Here is a 20638-nt window from a genome sequence, read left to right on the forward strand (position 1 = left end):
CACATTGCCATTTTTCGTGAGTATGATTTGCCGTATGCATGGATACTGAAAGTATCCCTTGTGCTAAAAATGCTATGAACCATCCTTGAATAATCAAGTATAACTGCATGCAGAACAAATTCAGCCGTTCTCATGTTTTAGGTAGCAAATAATTATCTTGTAGGAATTAGAATGAGCCTGACTTAAGTATTTGCATATCCTGAAGACTTTTATTCTCAATAAAAAGTAACATATATATATATATATATATATCATTTCTTTTTCATTTATAAACCTTGATCAATGAGGGAATTTATTTTATTATCGAAAAGAGATCCCTCAGAAGAAAGAAAAGCGGAGGCCAACATCAACTGAAACTGCACTCTCTGGGAATTCGCAACGCATCATGCATTATAATTCATCATCAGCCTTTGGTGCCAGGAGATGCTGTGAAAGCCATGTGTTTGTCCCCCAAGGGAATGGGCTGAAAAAGCAATGTAAAACCGACATCGATAGTCTGTTGGTTTTGAACACCATGCCCATCTCCATGTAGATACATAAAATGGGACATTCTCACAAGATTCAAGAGGAACTCAGTAGTTGTTCGAGTCAAGGGAGAGTCTTTGTCGGCTGTGTATGCATTCACCTTCTTCCACATCTGTCTCATCATATCCTTGATGTGTTCACGAGCAACTTCCTCCGAGGCACCAGTTTCATGCATGTAACACTGGATTGATTTCGGAACATCCCCTCTCTGTATCTCGTCCTGATGATTATCGGGGAAAAAAAAAATACAATCAATTCATATATAGAGGATTAATTCAATTGCTGTCGTCTAAAAATAAAAAATAAAAAAAGACATACCGATGAAGTTCCCAAATCATCTTGCAGACGGAAAATCTTGGATGACCAGTGAACTATATCTGGATTACTTTCTAGAAATTCCAGTTCCTTCTTAATGATTGGATTTGTACCAGAAAGATATGAAATCGTTATAATTAAAGGGCCCGTTATTGATACCAATCCATTTTCCAAGTATTCTTCCAGTTTCGGTGTGTACTTGCTATGGTACCATTTCGCCTCCACCAAGTAGGCTTGTATTAAGCCAAGCCACTGATGCACATGGCACAGAAAATATACAACTAGTTACGGTTTATAATTTTTGAGAAAAAAAGAACGTCGTAATTTAAAAAGGATAAATCAAAGGAAAGGAACAGGGAGAGAGGTCAAATTAATATTTCACGTACTGCATTTTTAATGCTCAGAAGCATATCAAAATCCTGTTGTTTGAGAACGTAATAAGCAAATTCATTAACAAAGTTGTAAAGCGCAAGAAAACACATTTTCATATAGCCCGGAAGGTGCTTCAAAGCATAATTGATGTCCCACCTGCAAGAAAAAAAAATCACATAAACGGTCTATTAATAAATTGAGAAGTACCATGCAGCTAGGTAGCAGTTGAATTATTAATTTGCCAAAAAACCTCTCAACAGCATCAGTGAATAGCTCAAGTTCATCCAATGTTCCATAGACATCATAAATGTCATCAATCACTGTAATTAGGGCTATCGAGATTGTGAGCACCCTCCTGCAGTAGGCGAATTGAGGCTCAAACGCGATCCCCATACTCCATAAGAAGGACGCTACCAACCTGTTCCTCGCAAAGCTCAATTTCTCTCCAAGACCTGTATCCTTCCACCACCTTCATAGGAAAATTAAAACGAATATTACGACACATGTTTTATATATCTATATATATAGAATCAGCTTTCTGTCTGGAATTCTGAAGAATATTTCTCTGATACAAGCATTCTCATTTTATAAAGCACATGACTTGTGGCTTTACAATGCATTTACATATAGAGTCATCTTCTAGTTCGAGATTCTTTAATGCAAACGTTTGGCATAATTTAATATACATTTATATAAAGTGTAGGCTGGCGCCTTTATACTGCTGTAAAAGGCGGAGGCTGCACTTGAGAATAATTTAATATACATATGATTAAATTGTACAAGTTATCTATTCGATAAAATCAAATCTTTGGAATATATATGAGTTATGAAATCAAGGCATAGATACCCTGAAATTTCTTTAAGTTCTTCCTGGTAAATTGCCTGCAAAGTGTTAAACTCCATCTTAGCGAGCTCAAGTAAAAGGTGGTTCTTGTCCTCTCTTCTCTCATAAATGTGTATGAACCACCTTGCCTCTAACATAGGCACTTTCCAATGCAGAGGGAGCTCCAGTGCACGCTTCGCTTGTTCTGCTACAAATAAATCCTCTTCCTTGCTCTTGCTGATCATCACTTCTTTAAGATGTTTACTGGTAAATTGCCAGGCCTCCTCCATGATGCTTTCTCCTTCTAAGCTGTAATGCGAGGCTTCATGCAAGCTCAGTATTCCCTTGAAATCATCACAAATGAAGCCTCCCTGGTCGTCTTTAAAACCATTGAAAACCTCTGCAGCATTCAACCAAAAAAAGTTGCATTCGTCAAAAATTTTGCATCCATATATTAATTAGAAAATGATTGAAGTATCCCCAGCGGCGCCCTTTTCGAGTTCGAACCCTCAGGAGATAGAGAGTTATAAAACTGATTTGGGTTTCGTCCATTTCTTTACATTTAAATAATTAAAAAAAAAAACAAAGAGATCGATTCAAGTATTCAGATCATGCATGTGCATGAAGAAGGAAGCGAATTAATGAAATGTACCTTGAGAAACAGGATAGCCATGTTGTCTAAGTAGTCTGAATTCAAGGGAGGTTGCATACAGATTTTCTTTTCTCCAAACATAATCTTTATTATTGTTGTAGATATTGTGCAATATGTTCCTAATCTCAGTCTCAAAACGATAAACCAATCCAAGTCTTTGCAAGTTATCAATCAGCTCCAACTGATCCAGAGGCTCGGTTACATCCTTAATTGTTGTCATTACTTTTCCCTTCAGCTCTTCTGCTCGTCTTTTGTATGTTTCATCCTGTACACGCACAGCATTTTGTTTTTAGCTATTCATGGTGCCAATTTGAAATGAACAAAGGAAATTAATATGTAATAATAATAATAATGAATACCGTAGAGTGGCTATTCAGTGACTGCAAAAAATCATGGTCCCAAATTGAAGGTTGGTAGTTTGCTGATCTCCTATCAACTGTCAAATTATCATATTTGGCGCTGACAAGGCATTGGACCGGCTTATTTTTTGCCATGATTCTGATGGCTGCTTTATTTGTTGCAAGAGGAAGACATTTGAAACCATTTACAGAGGTAACCAAGGTTAAGGGATTAATGGAAGAAGACATTGGATATACAGATGTAGTGTAAGCTAGCTTACAGTTATACTTGGCAAAGATTCTCAAATTATTCTATGGTTTGTGGTGATGCACGAGGTTATATATATATAAATATACATATATATAGGCAGAGGAGAAGTTCATGTGATTTATTTTTCTTACTCATTTTTTTCTGAGTTTTGAAAGAGTTTAATTTTTAAGTCTTAATAGTCCAAATCAGGAGGCAAAAAATAGTCATACTTTTTCATGAGGGAATTCTAACTTGCTAATGCATGTGTTTACAATAATCAACGATGTCGATATTTCTTTATAATAGTCACAGTGAACAAAAACGTTTAGAAGCATGTGCTTGCACCAAAAAGAATGCTTAAAAGCTCTTTTAATCTCTATATTTTGAGTTTTGTATATTTTTTAATCCTTATGTTTTTAAAAATACCTTAAAATTCCTTGCCGTTAAAATATTGATACTCTACCATTACTTTTTGTTTCTTTTATCTTGCTTTTATAATATTACTCTCTTACAATAATTTTTTTAACATTAATAAAAATGAAAAATTAAATTATCAATTTAACCCTAAAAATAAAATATATATTAATTTTTCTGGAAAATTAATGTATGTCAAAAAAATTAATATTGTAAAAAAATTACCAATTTTTTTGGACATTAATATAGTAATTCCTCAGTAGAGTATTCAACATTAATTTTTTGGGATTAAATAGATAATTTAATTTTTTTTCTTTTTATTAATATCCAAAAAATAAACATTATTGTAAGAGGGTAGTATATAAAAACAAGCGAAAATGAACAAAAAATAGCGGCAGGATGTCAATAATTTAATAATAGGGATATTTTGAAACACTTCTAAAAATATAGTGACTAAAAAGATATTAACCTCAAAATATAGAAATTAAACAAGTTTTTATTCAAAAATCCTGTGTAGCCTGACTTTACTAGAATTTGCAAACAAATGCAAATACCATTAGTCTTCCAAAACACATGCTACTTTTCATCAACAGCCTGTAAAATACCATTAGAAGAGATATTTGTGCCATTTCCTAAGGATCATCAAACTCAAAACAAAAGAGTTTTTGTGAGGCACCATATCAGCTTGTAAAATGCCACTGCATTGACTAATAGTCGAAAATGACAAGAAGGATAGAAAGGAAATTTTAAAATACATTTCAGATATTATGTCATTAATATAATAAATAAATAATTTTATAATATAAGTACATTTATTTGAAAGAACTGATATATAATTAGTGGTTATAAAAAATTTAAATACACATATTCTAGAATTTCTCATAAAAGAGAGACAACGTATTTCATTTTTTTTCTTCTTAATTTTGCTGCATTACACTGTAGTGCGGTGCATGAGCCACATGCGTTTGAAAAAATAGTCTAGTCGGTATTGGCCTGTCCGGGAGTCAGAGCCTGTCCTTTTTGACACAGTGATAACATACTACATCAATGTGCAATTCATAAGCACATGCGCATACAAAATTAGACTCTAGTTGGTGGGGGCTTGTTCGGGGAGCCTCTCTTTTTTGACACAAGATGAAGCAAATTATTAACCATCAAATCACAACTTGAGAAGTTTCATGAAAAATGAAAATAATAGAAATACAAGTGACTAACAATGTACATTTTGGTGTCTTTATTTTTAGAGTCTTGTAGACAGTAACGGCTCAATCAATTATGGGTTTTTAGGGGAATTGTTTCAATTAGACTTTTCAAAAAATTTAAGGTTAAATACATGTATTAATTTTATTAAAATTTATTTATTTAAAATCAATTTTTCTAATTTTTTTAGATGCAAAATTATTGATCAAATTTTTATATTCTAATTTTGCTAATATATTTTTTTCAATAAACAATATAGCTAGTTCATTTAATCTTCTTGTATCATTGTTAATTTTAAATAAGTTTTTATCAATTTTAATTTTGAAAAACTTCTTTCTACAGAAGCAACTGTTATTAATATTGTTAATAATATTCTATAAGTAATATATGCATTTGGAAAAGAATCAATTTTTTTTCAAATAATTAAGCAGTATTTTTTCACCTTGAAAAACTTGTTTAAAATTCTCAATTCTCAACTTTCAAAACAAATCTATATCTATATCAAAAAATGTATCATGTTTTAAAGTATTTTCAAGATTAAAACAATAAGTTTTTAAAACATAATCACTTAACAGTTGTAATTTTTTGAAATTATACAAAAACCTAAATAAATTATCATACATTTGAAATTATTTAAATATATTATTATTGAAGAGATGGCTTGATCTATTATGTATATAAAATAATTAATTCTAAAAGACTCTTTGAGAGGTAAAATTTCCTCTTCACTAATATTTTCACCAAATTTATTCTTTTACTACGAGCTATACATTTTTCATGAAATTTAGGTTCTATTTCCATTTAACTTGCAATTTCTTTAGCTCAAATCATAGCAGACATGGATCCATTTTCTCTATTTTCTTTCAAAGAAAGAAAAAAGACCTTTAAGCTAATCTATGGCAATATCAATATGCATATCTTCTTTTTGCAAGATCGATCTTACAGAGTTAACAGTAAACAATATCATACTAAATAATCACATCTAATATGAATTCAAAATCTTTTAATTCATATGTTGCTAAGCACTTAGCTTCACTCTTTATTTTAGAATCTTCACTAATTTCTTCTAATTCAAATAAAACATCTCTTGTTGATCTTCACATTGATCAATAATAGAAATACATTTGACTAATAATGTACATTTTGGTATCTTTATTATCACGAGTCTTGTAGGAGACAAAAATTATCTCCTCCCAATTATAGAAAAAAAAATAACAGTTTTCATGACACCATCACACAATTGAGACTCCATTTGCGACTCAAAGCCTGGAATTCCTAGAATGATTGATGAAATCAATAAATTATAAAATAAATACTGAAATTATAAAAGCCTAAAGTGTCGTTCTGAGTTGAACCTCTAAATGTGGACATTGATCCATAAATGGCAATGCTCTCTTATGACTAGAGATTTCGTCCTTTCCTAAAACTTCTTACAATTTCTTGTAAACGTGTAGGACGAGCATCCACAAATAGCAATTATTCGGGACGTACTTTTTTAAATATCTTTTGTGTTCAAAAAGAGGTCTGCATGGTAGGTTGACTCCTTTGAACCCCAAAGTTTGTCTAAAAAACTTTTTTGTAAGTCCAAATAGAGGTCTGTAATTTGTCTAAAAAAACTTTTTTGTATGTCCAAAAACAGGTCTGTATCCTTTTTTAGAAAATATGGGGGTCTCCAAGTTCCTTTACAGAGGTGTCAGTCTCCTTACAAGAAGGCTCAATGACCATCTTTTTGGCTTGTAGGAAATTGACAACTTAAGCTGAATTAATTGCAAGCTAACGATAGTAATCTTAGCAACAACTCTAATTAGAATATTAAAACTAGGGATCTCAGTGCTTCAATTTTCTCTGTAACTATTAATAACTTACTTGATATGGCAGTTACAAATAAAAGTGTCAAACTAATTGGGACCATAAATCCAGATTTAGGATGATTAATAAGGGGATCCAAGCGACTCTACCAGAAAAATAAAAAAATAAGTGAATCCAAACACTCTCCCATCATGGAGAGAGAGAATATGATAGGTAGGTCTCTAGAGAACAACATTCTTGCTACAACTCTGATACAGCTTCATTACACTTATATTGACAAATTTTCTCATGAACCAAATGCTAACTCGCACGTAGCAATAAAATGTCTTTTGCAAGTTAAAGACCTACGTTGCAGGCCTTGGGAGCTTGAAGATGAAGGGTAAATTCATAATTTTCAAGTAGAGATGGCCAACGGGCCTGGGCTGGCAAAGGAAGCCTACGCGTGCTCGTGCTCGTGTTGCGTCGTGCCAGGTTGGCAAACGTGCCATGCCCACACGTGCTCGTGTCCACTTGTGTTGTGCCCACACATGTCGTGCCGTGTCTAGAAAAAATAGCCCACTAAACTTTTTTTCTTTTTTATTTTTTTAAGAGCGCATGCTAAGTTGTTATCTTATTTTTTTTAATGTTATGTATTTTTTTTTTGGATTTATATGCCTTTATTTTAATTTAATAGAATAAAATTTTTAAAATTCAAGTCCATATTCAATAATAATTAATTAATAATAATAAGAAAATATAATATTAGTTGCTAAGTTTGACTTTATGGTATTCTTTTTTAGTACTAAACAACAACAACAATAATAATTTTTTTAGGAGTTAACTTAATTGTTAACTTGAAATTACGTAAAGTCATATATTATAATTTATAATAATATTAATAAATATTTATAAAATCATGATAGTTATAATTTTATTTATTAAAATCACGATATTAATTATTTATTTAATAAATTATAAACATAAATTAATTATAATTTTTTTGAAACTAAGAATTAAATAAATTTAAAAAACTTGAACCAATAAAATATATTAAAAAATTCAATTTCAAGTTATTTATAAAATCATAAAATTTTAAGTTTACTTTTCATTAAAAAATGAAACGTGCTTATTGTGTACTTTTCGCTTGTTGTACTTTGACCCATCTCTAATCGTGTCGTACTTTTAAAGCCCACATACCTAAAATCTAAGCCCGGCACAGCCCACGTGCATGCCGTGCCGTGTGCTTTACCGAAACGTGCTTGTGTCGTGCTGTGCTGTATGGACACGTGCCGTACCTCGTGCCATTCGGCCCATTGGCCACCTCTGTTTCCAAGTATAGTCGTACTTCATCACCTTCAATGCTAGATCTTTTTAATCTGTCTAATTTCTTTCTTTTCCAACAACCCCCCCCCCCCCCCGGGCACCCCCCTTTTTTTCTTTTATTTTTTGATTAACCGCGCTATGTAGTAAAATATTAGAGTTTTAACTTTTAACACATAAGAGAGACATGCTAGCTTATAGTATGATAGGGTAAACCGCAAGCCATATTCATTTCTTTATCTAGAACTCCAGCATTAATTAATATCAAATTGCTCATTCTTTCAGAGTTTTTGACGATTTTGACTTCATATGTTGCTTGGACAGTATATCAGCAATGAGTTGCCGTCCCAATAAGTGTGAGTTTTTGAGTATCAGGTTTCTTGTTGATGAATCAACAACATAACCTTGACCCGTCATCCATTCTAGCAACTTGAGCAGCAATTCCTTCTTCTCACGTTCTGCTATATATCGTGCTATTGCTATATGAAATATTCCCTGAGATAATAGAAGAAAAGGAATTACAGGGCATTTCTAAATTATTCCTTCTACTCGTGCGTGTGTGTGTGTGCGCGCACGCGCGCATGCGAGCTTGTGTTTGCTTTACAAATCCTTGATTGCTTACTTGATCAATCCTGTAGCCAGTTGTGTGGATTGCCTTCATTACATCATTAACCAAGTTAATATTTCCTAACCTCACAAATGCAGATGCAAACTTCTTAATAACAGGATGAGAAATTGACTCCGAATTGTCCTGAAAAGAGAGTAATTTAGGTTAAAAAGCATATAAAGGACAGTTGAAGAATCGATCTAAAATGGTAAGACAATATAGCAGACCTTAACTACTACATAAGCATCTTTGAGAAGCTTTCCTGATATTAAAATATGAAGAATTTTCTCATGAAGGGCCTTGCACATTGATCTTTTGCTATATCTTAACATGTTGTAAACAGAGAGAGCTTCTGAGTGTGCTCTCATTTTACCAAGATGAAAAATTAGGGAGGAGCAGAGTTCCTGCAAAACAGCATAATATACGTGATAAGTCTTTCGCGTTGCAGTCCCGAAGTGAGAGTTCATTTGTCTATAACCACTTTCATTATTTAAAATCACAGTAGTAACAAAGCCCTCTAGAATTGCAAGGGACTAGAGTAAATCCTTGACAAGAAGTAATAAATTTATGCAACATACCTCCTCAGGTTGGTGGCCTTTCCTATGCATGTCCACCATTGTCCGATAAGCAAGAATATACATCTTCTCCTTGCAGAAATATTTGATTAGAATGTGAAAGGTATTGTAATCGGGACTAATTGCTAATTCGTCCAATTTCCTCATGACATGCATTACACTCTCCATATCACCAGTTCTGCAGTAGGCACAAAGCATTGAATTTAACAGAACAACATCATATTTGTCATACTTGGCTTCAAAATCCCCAGCCAGCTGCTTTGCCTCTTCAAAACACCCACCTCGGCAGAATGCTGAAATCATGATACTATGGGCATAGCCATCTGCGTGAGGGAAACAAAATTTGTGCTTAACCTAAAAGCTTAAGCCGTAAGGTAAGGACCTTGATTTGAAAGAGATATCTTTTTGAAAATTAATTGAGATAGAGCAACACAAGTTAGTAAAATCACTTGATCCATATGCTTAATGCTATTAGGTAAGAAAACATCGCAAGTATTTTTCAGACTTCAAGTCAAGTCTAACAAAATATATTTAGCAAAATACAATGAATATACCTCAATACAGCATTCTTCAACGCATAAACAATGCCAACAAAGACACAGATCAGATTAGGCCACTCTATTCTTGATTCAAGTAAAACAGATGTGAACTAATCAAATTATACAGGCTACTCACCTCTAATATAGGAATAACAATGTTTCTCCCTAGCCTTCAAATCTAGGAAAAGGCAACTAGGGAGTTCATAGCATGTCCAACAAACATAGAAGTTAGGTTTTCTCGGGGGCATTAGAAATAATTAAAGGCAGAACTAAAACAGATGTGAGTTTAAGGTGAAAATAAAGCTTTATAACTAGAATCAGATAGTTTATTTTTCTTTGAGATTAAGGAAAAAGAAATTTAACTTAATTTCAAAAGCAATCCCCATTCTTTTGGCATGGCATTGAAATGACATGTACAACACTGCATTTGTCAACAATGGTCAAATGAATGATTTAATTTTTGAGAATGTTCTTGTTTCTTAGGTAAAGAGAAAAAATAATAATAATAAATATTTGAAACTAACAGCTTGCTAGAAGGTCCCTCATCAAATGGGATACATACCAGATTTAACGCATTTTTCCTGCATTTCGTTAAAAACTACTCTTGCTTCATCTAAACAACCAGCCTTAGAAAGACCATCCATAAGTAAACAATAGGGCATCTGCAAAATGGCATGTGTACCTTAAGCTGCAGAAGAGTTATTCCAAAGAATTCTTTCAAAAAAAAATTGTCGATTAGAATATAGACGCATATGAACAAAGCCAAGGTTATACGTTACATAAAGAAGAACTTGTGCCAACATAGGGGCAAGCAAAATCATTATAAACAAATCAAGTTGCAACTTGCACCACATAACAATGAATCAACAATGTGGATGTTTGGAAGTCTGTTTTTCACTCGAAAACCTCAAAAAGGAGCAGTGTTCTTAAAGAAATTTATGACTGTTATAATAAATTACCCACCAGTCTGGTTCACTTTTGTATTTCGTTTTCACCTTAAATCATTTCAGTTTTCTATTAAAAAATTAAAATTTAGAATTTAAATAAAAATAAATTAAAAGAAGAATAAGCAGACCCAGCCGAATCATGCGTTATTATAAATCGTAAAACCAACCTATGAATTAAAAAAATAAAGTTTAGCAAAGAAACAAAAAATTTTGAACATGTTGAACCTCAGCCCAATTTGTTATGCTCTTTTCTGTCTGAATTTCCAACTTCCTTATCAGGATCTGCTATGATCCTGAAGGTAATAAATAACATATTCTACTCCAAAACACAATATTAAAACTAAATATCATATCTTCAACAAGATTGATATTTGAACATACATATGAAAGGTAAAAATTCATCAATGTACCTCATTTTCAGCATAGCCTAAAGTGTCCAGTTCAGCTAATAGTTCCCTTGATTTTTCAAACAAGCCTCCTCTGACGTATACCTTCAGCAATGTTGTCAGTATTACCTGCAAAAAGAATGATTTACCCTCAAAAAGAAAACATAAGAAAAGCACACAATTGCCAACACACGTGTTTACAGCAAATAGAAACAAAGCAAATTATTGAAAATGCACAGAACAAAAGGAAAAGAGATAACAAGAAACTCACTCCTTTATGCACTATTTTGACCTAGATACCCATGAAAATAGATTTGGCATATATTGAAAAGCACCAATTCATTCCTTTACAATAATCTCTTACAGCATGAAATCCAAACCCCCATGGTGCTTTTTTATTCTTTTATAGTTCTGTTTCAACCCAAATATAAAGTATCCCTTTAGACTTGATCCCTTAACTTCTTGCTTCCACTGAAAAAGGCCAAACAAACCAACTAATCTTTGGGAATAAACCCCATGGTCCTTAACTTTAAAATAGTATCCCCTAATCAGGATAGCATCCAAGTACCATAATACTAATACATTTTTGCTGCACCAAAACAATTACACTTGATTTTGAAAGCATAGACAGAATACGGTTAGGTAAGCCTCAATTCACCATGATAACTATGCATCATAACTGTGTTCTTTTGTCATTTGAAATTCAGTACAAATTCTCTATTCTACCAAATTCACATGTATACATCGATTTTCATTCTTTCCTATTTCAAGATGAGCAAAACTCAACTGTTAAGTAATGCACTAGTAACTCCTGAAACTAGAATGGCCATATAAACATGAAACAAACCTTATTCGGTACTAACCCTGAAGATTTCATATCCTGAATTAATTCATCAGCCTTCGTGTAGTCTCCACCAGAGGAGTAAGCATTGAGCAAAGAGCTATAGTGATATACGTTAGGCGAATGGCCTTCAACTTTCATCTGGTTAAAATAGCTCTGAGCTTTGGCACATAGATTATTTGAAGCACAAATAGCCAAAAGTATCCCATACATCACGTTATCCATCTGCGCTCCATTATACTTAAGTTCCTGAACCAGCTCTAATGCTTTAGAATAGCCATTTTTATCCTTAATGCAACCTGTAAGCAGCTATGGAAGACAAAAGACAAATGTAATGAAGAACAGTTAAAAAGACAATAACAAATTAAATAACACGAAATCGACAAAAGGATATCCTACTTGAATAGTAACTTAAATTATATTATCATAGATCTGAAACTCCTGTTAAACTCTGGCATTTTGTTACAAAATGATCTTGGCACTTCATTCCAACAAAGCTTGATGCTATTACACGGCAACACATTTATTTCTTCTAAATCTATGTCAAATCCATTTATTCTGTCTTTCTTTGGCTTATTCACACTTTAGAAGAACTTTGAAAAATAAAATAGCAAATCAGATTCACAATATGGATTATGTAACCATAGAAAAGAAAAAGAATATTGCAAGCATATAAAAGTTGACTCTTTCACTTGTGTCAAACCCGTTGTTCAACAAAGCTGTCACTCAAAGACTCTGTGCAACTTACATGTCAACTGCAACACCAAGTGTCATACAAAAGGCAGAATTTTATTATCATTTGCCTGACTGAACTCAACTTCGAACAAACATTTAACATCCTCAAATCCATGTAAATCAAAATTATATAATGTGTTCAAATTGGTATACCGTATTATAAGTAACAGCATCTGGTGTCAGACCACTCTGCTTCATTTTATCAAACAGTTTGAGGCTGCTCTCAAACTTTCCGTTCCTGACTAGACAACTGAGAATCGAATTACATATAAAGACATTAACTTTGTCTGATTCATCTGTAATGCTGTTGTAGATTTCTAGAGCCTTAAGGGAATTGCCGCTTTTCCCAAGGAACTTGATATAACTGCTATAAGAAGAAATACTAGTCTTGCCATGTTGTTGCATCCACTCAAAGAGCTGCAGAAATACCAAGCACGAAGTATTAAAAAAATAGTAATTATTAGCATCAGTAAACCATTGTTCACATAGGACGGAAAGAGCATAGAAGCATTTTGGGATACTTCATGTGGTAGCAAGCCATAAATTGGGTTGATGCAGTCGTAACAAGCCATATTAAATTATCAGAACGATATTTATGATAAATTGCAAATCAATTACTGTTTTGAGAATGATCTTCCCTATAGCTGAAATGAAATAGGCTAATTTCAAAACCATAATTTGAACAAGTTAATAATAGAAACAAAAACAAATGCATAAAGTAGTTTTTGTATACTAGTACAGAATAACTTTTTGCAATCAAGCAATTAACAAATATAGAATCTATAAAAATGAGGATTCTCCACCGAAAGCTCACTCAGGAAAGTGTAATGAACAAATATTGAAGAACGATATAGATAATCCTCCCACCCATATTCAGCAACCTTCTTTCTCGTCGGAGTGTCTACATTTTTTTGAATCATAAGGCAGAGATTTGTGTAAAAAACAGAAACAGCTTTTGTTTTACCAAAATGGGATCTCCATATAAGAAAGAACACTTAATTGGGTACAAAATGCTCATTAAAAAAGGTACATATACAGGACCAAAAAATTGATATTTAATCAGTAAGCAAACCCAACTAATAATAAATCAGGAAAGGAACATGCATTTGAACAAAGAAAGGTAAACAAATAAACTCAGCAGGTTTTACCATCAAAAATATCAATGGCGTGCACAAAAGATAAACAAAACAAAAGGAAAGTAGTAGGACCTGCAAAACATCCCGCCCTCGGCCAAGATCCCCAAAATGTCGCAAAATAGCATTCAAGTCTGGCACCTTTAATATCCCTCCTAATCTGCAAAGAAGTACATTTATCTTATAATGCCAAGCTAATTGAGCGACATATTTGTCTCCATAACAACAAGACTTCAAGATGATGTCATGAAGTAAACATATTTTCACCAAGTGTATTGTCACTAAAACTTAAGTCTAAAAGACAACCAGAATTTCAATCTAACAAACTTTTCCAACGAGGAATGCAGTCAAGAAAAGAGAGGTACTCAATGAAATTACGATTATTTTATTCTTCTTATTCAAACTATGCTATATTGCTTATGCAATGTGACTACTAGCCAACTTGTTCATTGGAAATTCATCGTTGACCTCCAAAATTAACGCTGTAACTCTCATGTTTCGATTAATATAGAACATTATAAACAACATACTAATTACTTTAGGCTCAAAACTAAACGGCATTGAACATTGCAAAAGAATCAAGGTTTTCTAACCAAAGCGAAGTCAGCATGTAAATTGCAACAGTGTCAGCATCCAAAAACAAATTTGCATAATAAAACATACATATAAGAAAATGAAGGTTATGTCAGCAACATTTCTGCTTCTATTCGACTAGGAAAGTACTGCAGCTAAACTGTTTGATATACACTCACCTTTTTACTTATTGATGGGAAATTACTATTTATCTCAGCAACATTTCTGCTTCTACTCGACTAGGAAAGTACTGCAGCTAAACTGTTTGATATACACTCACCTTTTTACTTATTGATGGGAAATTACTATTTATCAACTATCCACCCAATGATCCTTTCTATTCCACACTAATTGTGGATTAGAAGTCGCAGCAGCTCAATGTTAAATATAATCAAAATCAACACAACTCAGAAAACAAATTCAAAAAAAAAAAAAAAAAGTCCCGACTTTGTCGCTAAATTAGTTGAAAAAATAGAAACCCAGTTGACATAATCATCAAGGGTCAACACTCAACCAAAAAAATAAAAGAAACAACAAATAGGTATTGATCGAAATGACAAAACAAGACCTCTCAAGAGAGGAAGTGAGGTCAGATGATTGTTGAACTTCAAGAATGGCGGATTTTCTTGCCAAGTAGGAACTGGATTGGCGCTTTCCTCGAGCAGCAGCTGCGGCTGCCGGTGGTGGTTGTTGTGCTGGTTCAGTGTGAGTTTGTTCTTTGACAACGACTCTCGCTGTTGCTGTTGCAGAAGCCCAGTTGCTGACTGTTGCTGTTGGAAACGATGAAGATAAAGGGTGGAATAATACGTGGGAAAATTTGGTGCCAAGGCTTACCGATATCTCCATGTCCAAGATTTTGAGAATTTTGAGTGTTTTGAGTTTCAGATGCAAGTATTTACATTAGAAGAGTTCTGGTGGATATTTTGAAACTGGTTGCCATGCGTAAAAGATTGTGACGAGATAAGGCAATTTCTTCAAATTTTTTTCTTAAATTTTCTTAAAAAAATGAATTCATAAAAATCAAATTTTACTTACGACCTTCCATTACTGAAATGATATTACCAATTAAAGTATTTAAGTTGCTTTTAGCGCACTGTATTATATTATATTATATTATTTTAAAATAAATATATTATAATATATTATATTATAATAATATTATATAATATTTAGTTTTATATTATATTGTTTTAATTTTTTATGGTTAATTTAAATTATATATTTAAAAAATAATATTTATTAATATTTAAAAATATTAAATATAAAATTCTTAAATTTAAAAAATTTAACATTTTTAATAAAAATAATAAAAAATATCATAATTTTTCATAAGGATTAAAGCCTATAGCCTTAAATTTTCATAAATATAATATTTATTTTTTAGTATTTTCTAAATATTTAACCTGTAAAATAAAGACCAAAACAAATAATTTAATCAAATAATCTCTAAATAATATAACAACATAAATAAACAGTTAAAATCTATAAGATTGGTTTAAAAATCATCTTAGAATAATAGAATAAAATTTTTATATACCAAGATAATTACAAAATAATAAAATAAAAAATTATCGTAACATATTCACTAACAAAATGAATTGTGCTAAATTATCCAATAATTATTTATATTATTAATTTTCAAATATTATTATTCAAAAATTATTCGTATTTAAATATTTATTATTAGTTATTTTAAATTGTTGAATAATAATCAATTTTTATATATTAATTACTATATATAACTAAATAATCTAATATTATGTGATATTTTTATTTTTATATATTATGTAAGTATTTATTATTATTTATATTACCTTATTAAACATTAATCGATATTATATGTTAATTATTATAATATAATTAAATAATAAATTATTTAGTTATATTTTTAATATAATAAAAATATAATATAATATAACATTATTAAATTATAAATTTATTATTTTATATTAAAAATTATAATGTAGAAATAAAAATATAATATTATATTTTATAATATTATATTAAATTCAAAAATTATATTCTGCATTAGATAAACCCGATTAAATGGTCAGGTATGCTGCAATTTGGTGCCCCAAACATAATGCAATGCAACCCGAGGTAGGTAACGAGCCAAACTAAACACCCCCTTATTGTCTAAGTGATGGAAGCTCCCTTATTAGTAATGAGGGGTGCCAAACACCCCGTTATTATCTAAGTGATCGAAGCTCCATCACCTTATATTTTTAGGTCAAGATTTAGGGTATTTTATTCTGCATTAGAGATATTGATTTTCTCAACAACATCATATAATTTATTTCAGAGATTCCGAGAGTTTTAAGAACTCACTTGTAGGCTTGACAGTGAGTCGTGTTGAATGTTTTCAAGTTGTGCTGTCGTGTTAAAGTTTGTATATCGAATCAAACTATTAATTTATTGAGTTAAAAGGTCAAAACTAAGTCCGACCTTTTTTTTTTTTTTTTTTTAACAATGATATCCAAACTGACCCAATTGACCATCTATTTTTCTTAAATAAAAGTTTTTCAACCAAATAACAGTTAGGAAAATTTGAATGTAAAGACAAACAACTATGTACAAAACCAAATTTTAAAATTCTACACAAAACATATAAATTAATTTTAAACTAGCATTTTGTTGTTTAACATCACATAATTGTCCAATAAAGTTTATAATTATCTCAGTAGATATTTACATATAAAAATAAAAAAAAAAGGTAAAAGGTGAAGGCTTAAATTTTAATATAAACATTGAAGGATTTAAGGTTATTAATTATGTGAATTACATAGGTAATCAATTTAATATCATTTTTTTTTCATTTAAAAAAGAGAGAGAGAGAGAGAAATGACTAAATTGTTGTAGTTATATTACTGCTACGCTAGTGGGATAAATGGGCAAAATAGTTTTCAAGACCAAATGAAATTGAATTTTTAATGTATTGAATCATTAACAATCCAAGCCGATAAGGTTACACCTCATAACTATTTTTATCATGTAGTTTTATGTCATGTTATATAAATGGTTGTATAAACTTTTTCCAAGCCTATTCTTGTGTGCATTATGAATGTTGTATTTTTATGCAACAATTCAAGACTAAATTACATATGATTCTATGTGGGTAATTTTTACTTTTCTCTTCTAAGCTTTGCGTCTTTTGCACTTAGATGCCCAAGATCCATTTATTAGTAAAGACCCCCTTACAGAATGCAAACGGTAGTTCTCATATGGTTAGTTATGGGCAATTTGATAATTTAGTCTGAAAAGCATAACTTTTGCACATTTTGATTGACATGAGTACATTGAATTGTTAAATCATTATGAAAAAAATCGAGTCTGGTGAACATTCATATAGATAAAAAATTATAAAAAAATTCAAAGCTTACATCTTTCTCTCTTTTCTTTTAAACTGAACGTTTCTTTTTCATGAAGCTCAGTCGAGAGCTCTGTTTAGAAGGCCAAAAAATTCTTCATTTTTAATAAAACAATATCTATTACTTGAGTGGAGTGAAGAAGAAACATCAAACTTGCATCATGCACGGCTTTGAATTTCGTCAATACCCGAAAGACTTGAATCGCTATGTTGAAACTAATAATATGTTAGTTTTGAATAAACCTTTTTTTTTTTTGCTCCATTTAGAGTGTATTGATACTTCTGTGAGTTGTTTGTAAATGTCAAGTGGATGCTTCATTCTTTGTTTATTGACACAGTTTTGATAATGTTTATGGAACTGTGAAGTATAAAATCAAGAAAAATTTTTCCAACATAAAATATGTGCCGTTTTGGGTAGTTTGCAAGCATATGGTTTTAGCTTATGTTATGGTAAATTATGCATTTGATTTATGCCATGTAATATTCATAATGTACTTTTTTAAGTGAGTTTTGATAGGCCTGAAATATGTATGAAATATAAACAATTTTTTTGGTCTTAATGACAAATATACAGAGCTGAAAAGCTGAAGTTTAAAACACTTAATGATCATTGTTTTTAATTGCATAATGCAAGATATGCCTCAATAGTCTTAAATTAGATAATTGATAAAATGTTATTTCGACAACTTGAAATGTTTTCATATAGAATTATTAGTCTCTTTAAGTTAGTTAGATGCTGTTGAATTTGTATAGCTCTATTATGTACTTAATTTGTTGGCATCTAATAGATGATATGCTGCATTTTTGTGTTAATACCATTCACCTATGCTTTGCATTTTCTATTTTCTAAATTTTAGTTGTTTCTTTAACATTGATTTTTATTAAATTAACTCCTCCATTTCATACTGCCTTTATTATATCTATTCTTCTTGTTGGTTACTGCACTTGAGCCCTTTAAATCCATGTTGTTGAGATTGAAAGATTGAGAGAAATGTAGTTGAGTTTGCACAGTGTTGAGAGGAGGTAGGGATGCGTGTAAACAAGGCTTTGTATTTAAAGCCTTTAAATAGGCAATTTTGTGGCAGTGTGACCGTTGGATCCCAACAGTGAGTATTTCTTTTAACTTGACTTAAACTTTTGAGCTTTTTACATGAGTATTTTGGTTAATGTAACTTATGATCAGGATTAGAATTATCCTTTTATTTGTTGAATGCAATTGTAAATAACTCAATTTTAAGGAGTATAATGGTAATATTATGATTGTTATAATCTTCGTGCCAAATGTTTGAGACGTGAAAGTTCTTGAAAATCCAACTAGAGGCATTTTAGTCTTTTTAAATTCAGCTAACAGTCACGCACATAATTAATTGACAATAGAGGGTCTTTATTAATAAATAAATTTTGGCCATCTAAATACAAAAAAACCCAAAACTCAGGAAAAAAAAGTATAAATTACCCGGTTCTATGTTATGTTAATGGTTGTATAAACTTCTTCCAAGCCTACTCTCTGCATAGTGAATTTTCCACATTTGTTTAGTTGGGGCACATTCAAAATATATTATAATTTTGAAAATTCACATCACATTAAATAGCAATGCAACTATAATATAATAAATGGCACCATGGCTATAATATTTATATATTCCATAACGAGTTTTGATGTTTTTAAGATGTCATTTTTTTTTGTTTATTTTATGTTGTAAGCTATTTCTTACTGGGGGTGGGTAATACATTCTGTAAAATTAAAAGAACCCATTAAATTCTAAAGAATTAGGCTTTTAAACATGGGGTCGCTTGAATTTCAAAATCAGCTTAAGAGATTTTTAGAGTTTCAAAATTCAAAGGGGACACTTTTACAAAATTCAAAGAAAATAATTTTTTTTTAAATGATAGTTTGAATTTTTGTCAAAAGTCAACTGCGCCATGTGCCACCTGCTCTTTATATCGACCCACCCATGCTAACGAAAACTTAAATAATAGCAATAAAGTTATTGTGGCATAGGATATCTTAAGAGAAAACATAAATGGACTGCCCATTGTATGACTTCCAATAAATACGTCACATATATTTTCAATGCTTTTTTTTCTCTTTATGATAATTGTTAAACTCCAATACATACATACATATATATGTGTGTATTATATTAAAATATTTGTTGACATTCATGCGTCAAATAACATAATGTACCTATTCCATGTAATAATAAAAAATGACTCTTAAGCAATATATATATATATATATATATATATATATGAATATAATGAAACGAGATATCATTAAATAACGTATACTTTATTTTATTTGTTAAATTTGATTACAAGGTGGTAATTTCATCCAACTGATGTTAATTTAAGGGCAATTTGTATAAAAGAAAAAAGTAAAAGGAATTTAAAAACGATAGGTAAAATTAAGAAGACAAAATGATGTTAATTTAAGGGCAATTTGTATAAAAGAAAAAAGTAAAAGGAATTTAAAAACGATAGGTAAAATTAAGAAGACAAAGTGTGGTTGTTGTTGAGTGTGTATGTTACATTAATTGTAACATAGGGGCTCCCAAAATATAATATATGCCCTATAAATCATGTCTGTAAAGTAGTAAGTACTTTCACTTCAGTTACATACATAGAAAGCACTTCGGTCTTCCCAACTTACGCTTGTGTCTGCCTCATTAGGGAAATTAAGTAATAAACCCATGTTTTTTTTATTTATCTAACGCCTAAATCCGTACAAACGGCGGCTCCCCCGGTTTCTTTTCTGCTTGCACAATCTTGACTCTAAATCTTCTCTCTCTGTGTACTTATTTCTTAACAGCTACCTCTACTCAAGTGTACTTGACAAGAATACTTCACCGTAGAATCTTCTCTTCGATTTTCTGACATAGGAGAGATGAGCAAAGACGTGACTAGAAACCCCACAAACTCCGGCGCCGGCGACGGC

The 20638-nt window shown here is 31.3% G+C and overlaps 2 protein-coding genes across 2 annotated transcripts; both read right to left on the bottom strand.

Annotated features, from left to right (window-relative positions):
* Positions 1-396: 396 nt before the first annotated feature.
* On the bottom strand, positions 397-3328 carry LOC112098369 ((R)-limonene synthase 1, chloroplastic). The gene is made up of 7 exons (XM_024184526.1): positions 3047-3328; positions 2688-2952; positions 2060-2435; positions 1463-1681; positions 1227-1368; positions 844-1092; positions 397-745 (listed from the first exon to the last, which is right to left on the bottom strand). Exons 1-7 carry the CDS (start codon positions 3272-3274, stop codon positions 404-406), a joined length of 1821 nt encoding a protein of 606 aa, XP_024040294.1. The 5' UTR covers positions 3275-3328; the 3' UTR covers positions 397-403.
* Positions 3329-8137: 4809 nt separating this feature from the next.
* LOC18042987 (pentatricopeptide repeat-containing protein At1g10910, chloroplastic) lies at positions 8138-15363 on the bottom strand. Its single transcript, XM_006431820.2, has 10 exons — positions 14902-15363; positions 13836-13920; positions 12781-13044; positions 11899-12201; positions 11076-11180; positions 10281-10380; positions 9183-9502; positions 8832-9008; positions 8620-8748; positions 8138-8492 (listed from the first exon to the last, which is right to left on the bottom strand). Exons 1-10 carry the CDS (start codon positions 15177-15179, stop codon positions 8271-8273), a joined length of 1983 nt encoding a protein of 660 aa, XP_006431883.1. The 5' UTR covers positions 15180-15363; the 3' UTR covers positions 8138-8270.
* Between the last annotated feature and the right edge of the window lie 5275 nt (positions 15364-20638).

This window comes from Citrus clementina, unplaced genomic scaffold, assembly GCF_000493195.1.
Source record: "Citrus clementina cultivar Clemenules unplaced genomic scaffold, Citrus_clementina_v1.0 scaffold_5, whole genome shotgun sequence".
NCBI classification, from domain to species: domain Eukaryota; kingdom Viridiplantae; phylum Streptophyta; class Magnoliopsida; order Sapindales; family Rutaceae; genus Citrus; species Citrus x clementina.

Bases quoted from the DNA above. Each gene is read 5' to 3' on its own strand.
- LOC112098369 (XM_024184526.1), bottom strand. From the start codon at position 3,274: ATGTCTTCTTCCATTAATCCCTTAACCTTGGTTACCTCTGTAAATGGT. The intron at 2,436-2,687 runs GTACATTTCATT...TGAATGCTGCAG, and splicing joins TGGCTATCCTGTTTCTCAAG to AGGTTTTCAATGGTTTTAAA. The intron at 1,369-1,462 runs GTTTTTTGGCAA...TTTTTCTTGCAG, and splicing joins TTCACTGATGCTGTTGAGAG to GTGGGACATCAATTATGCTT.
- LOC18042987 (XM_006431820.2), bottom strand. From the start codon at position 15,179: ATGGAGATATCGGTAAGCCTTGGCACCAAATTTTCCCACGTATTATTC. The intron at 12,202-12,780 runs GTATACCAATTT...TGTCTTCCATAG, and splicing joins ATGCTGTTACTTATAATACG to CTGCTTACAGGTTGCATTAA. The intron at 9,009-9,182 runs GTATGTTGCATA...GCTGTTTTGCAG, and splicing joins AAGGCCACCAACCTGAGGAG to GAACTCTGCTCCTCCCTAAT.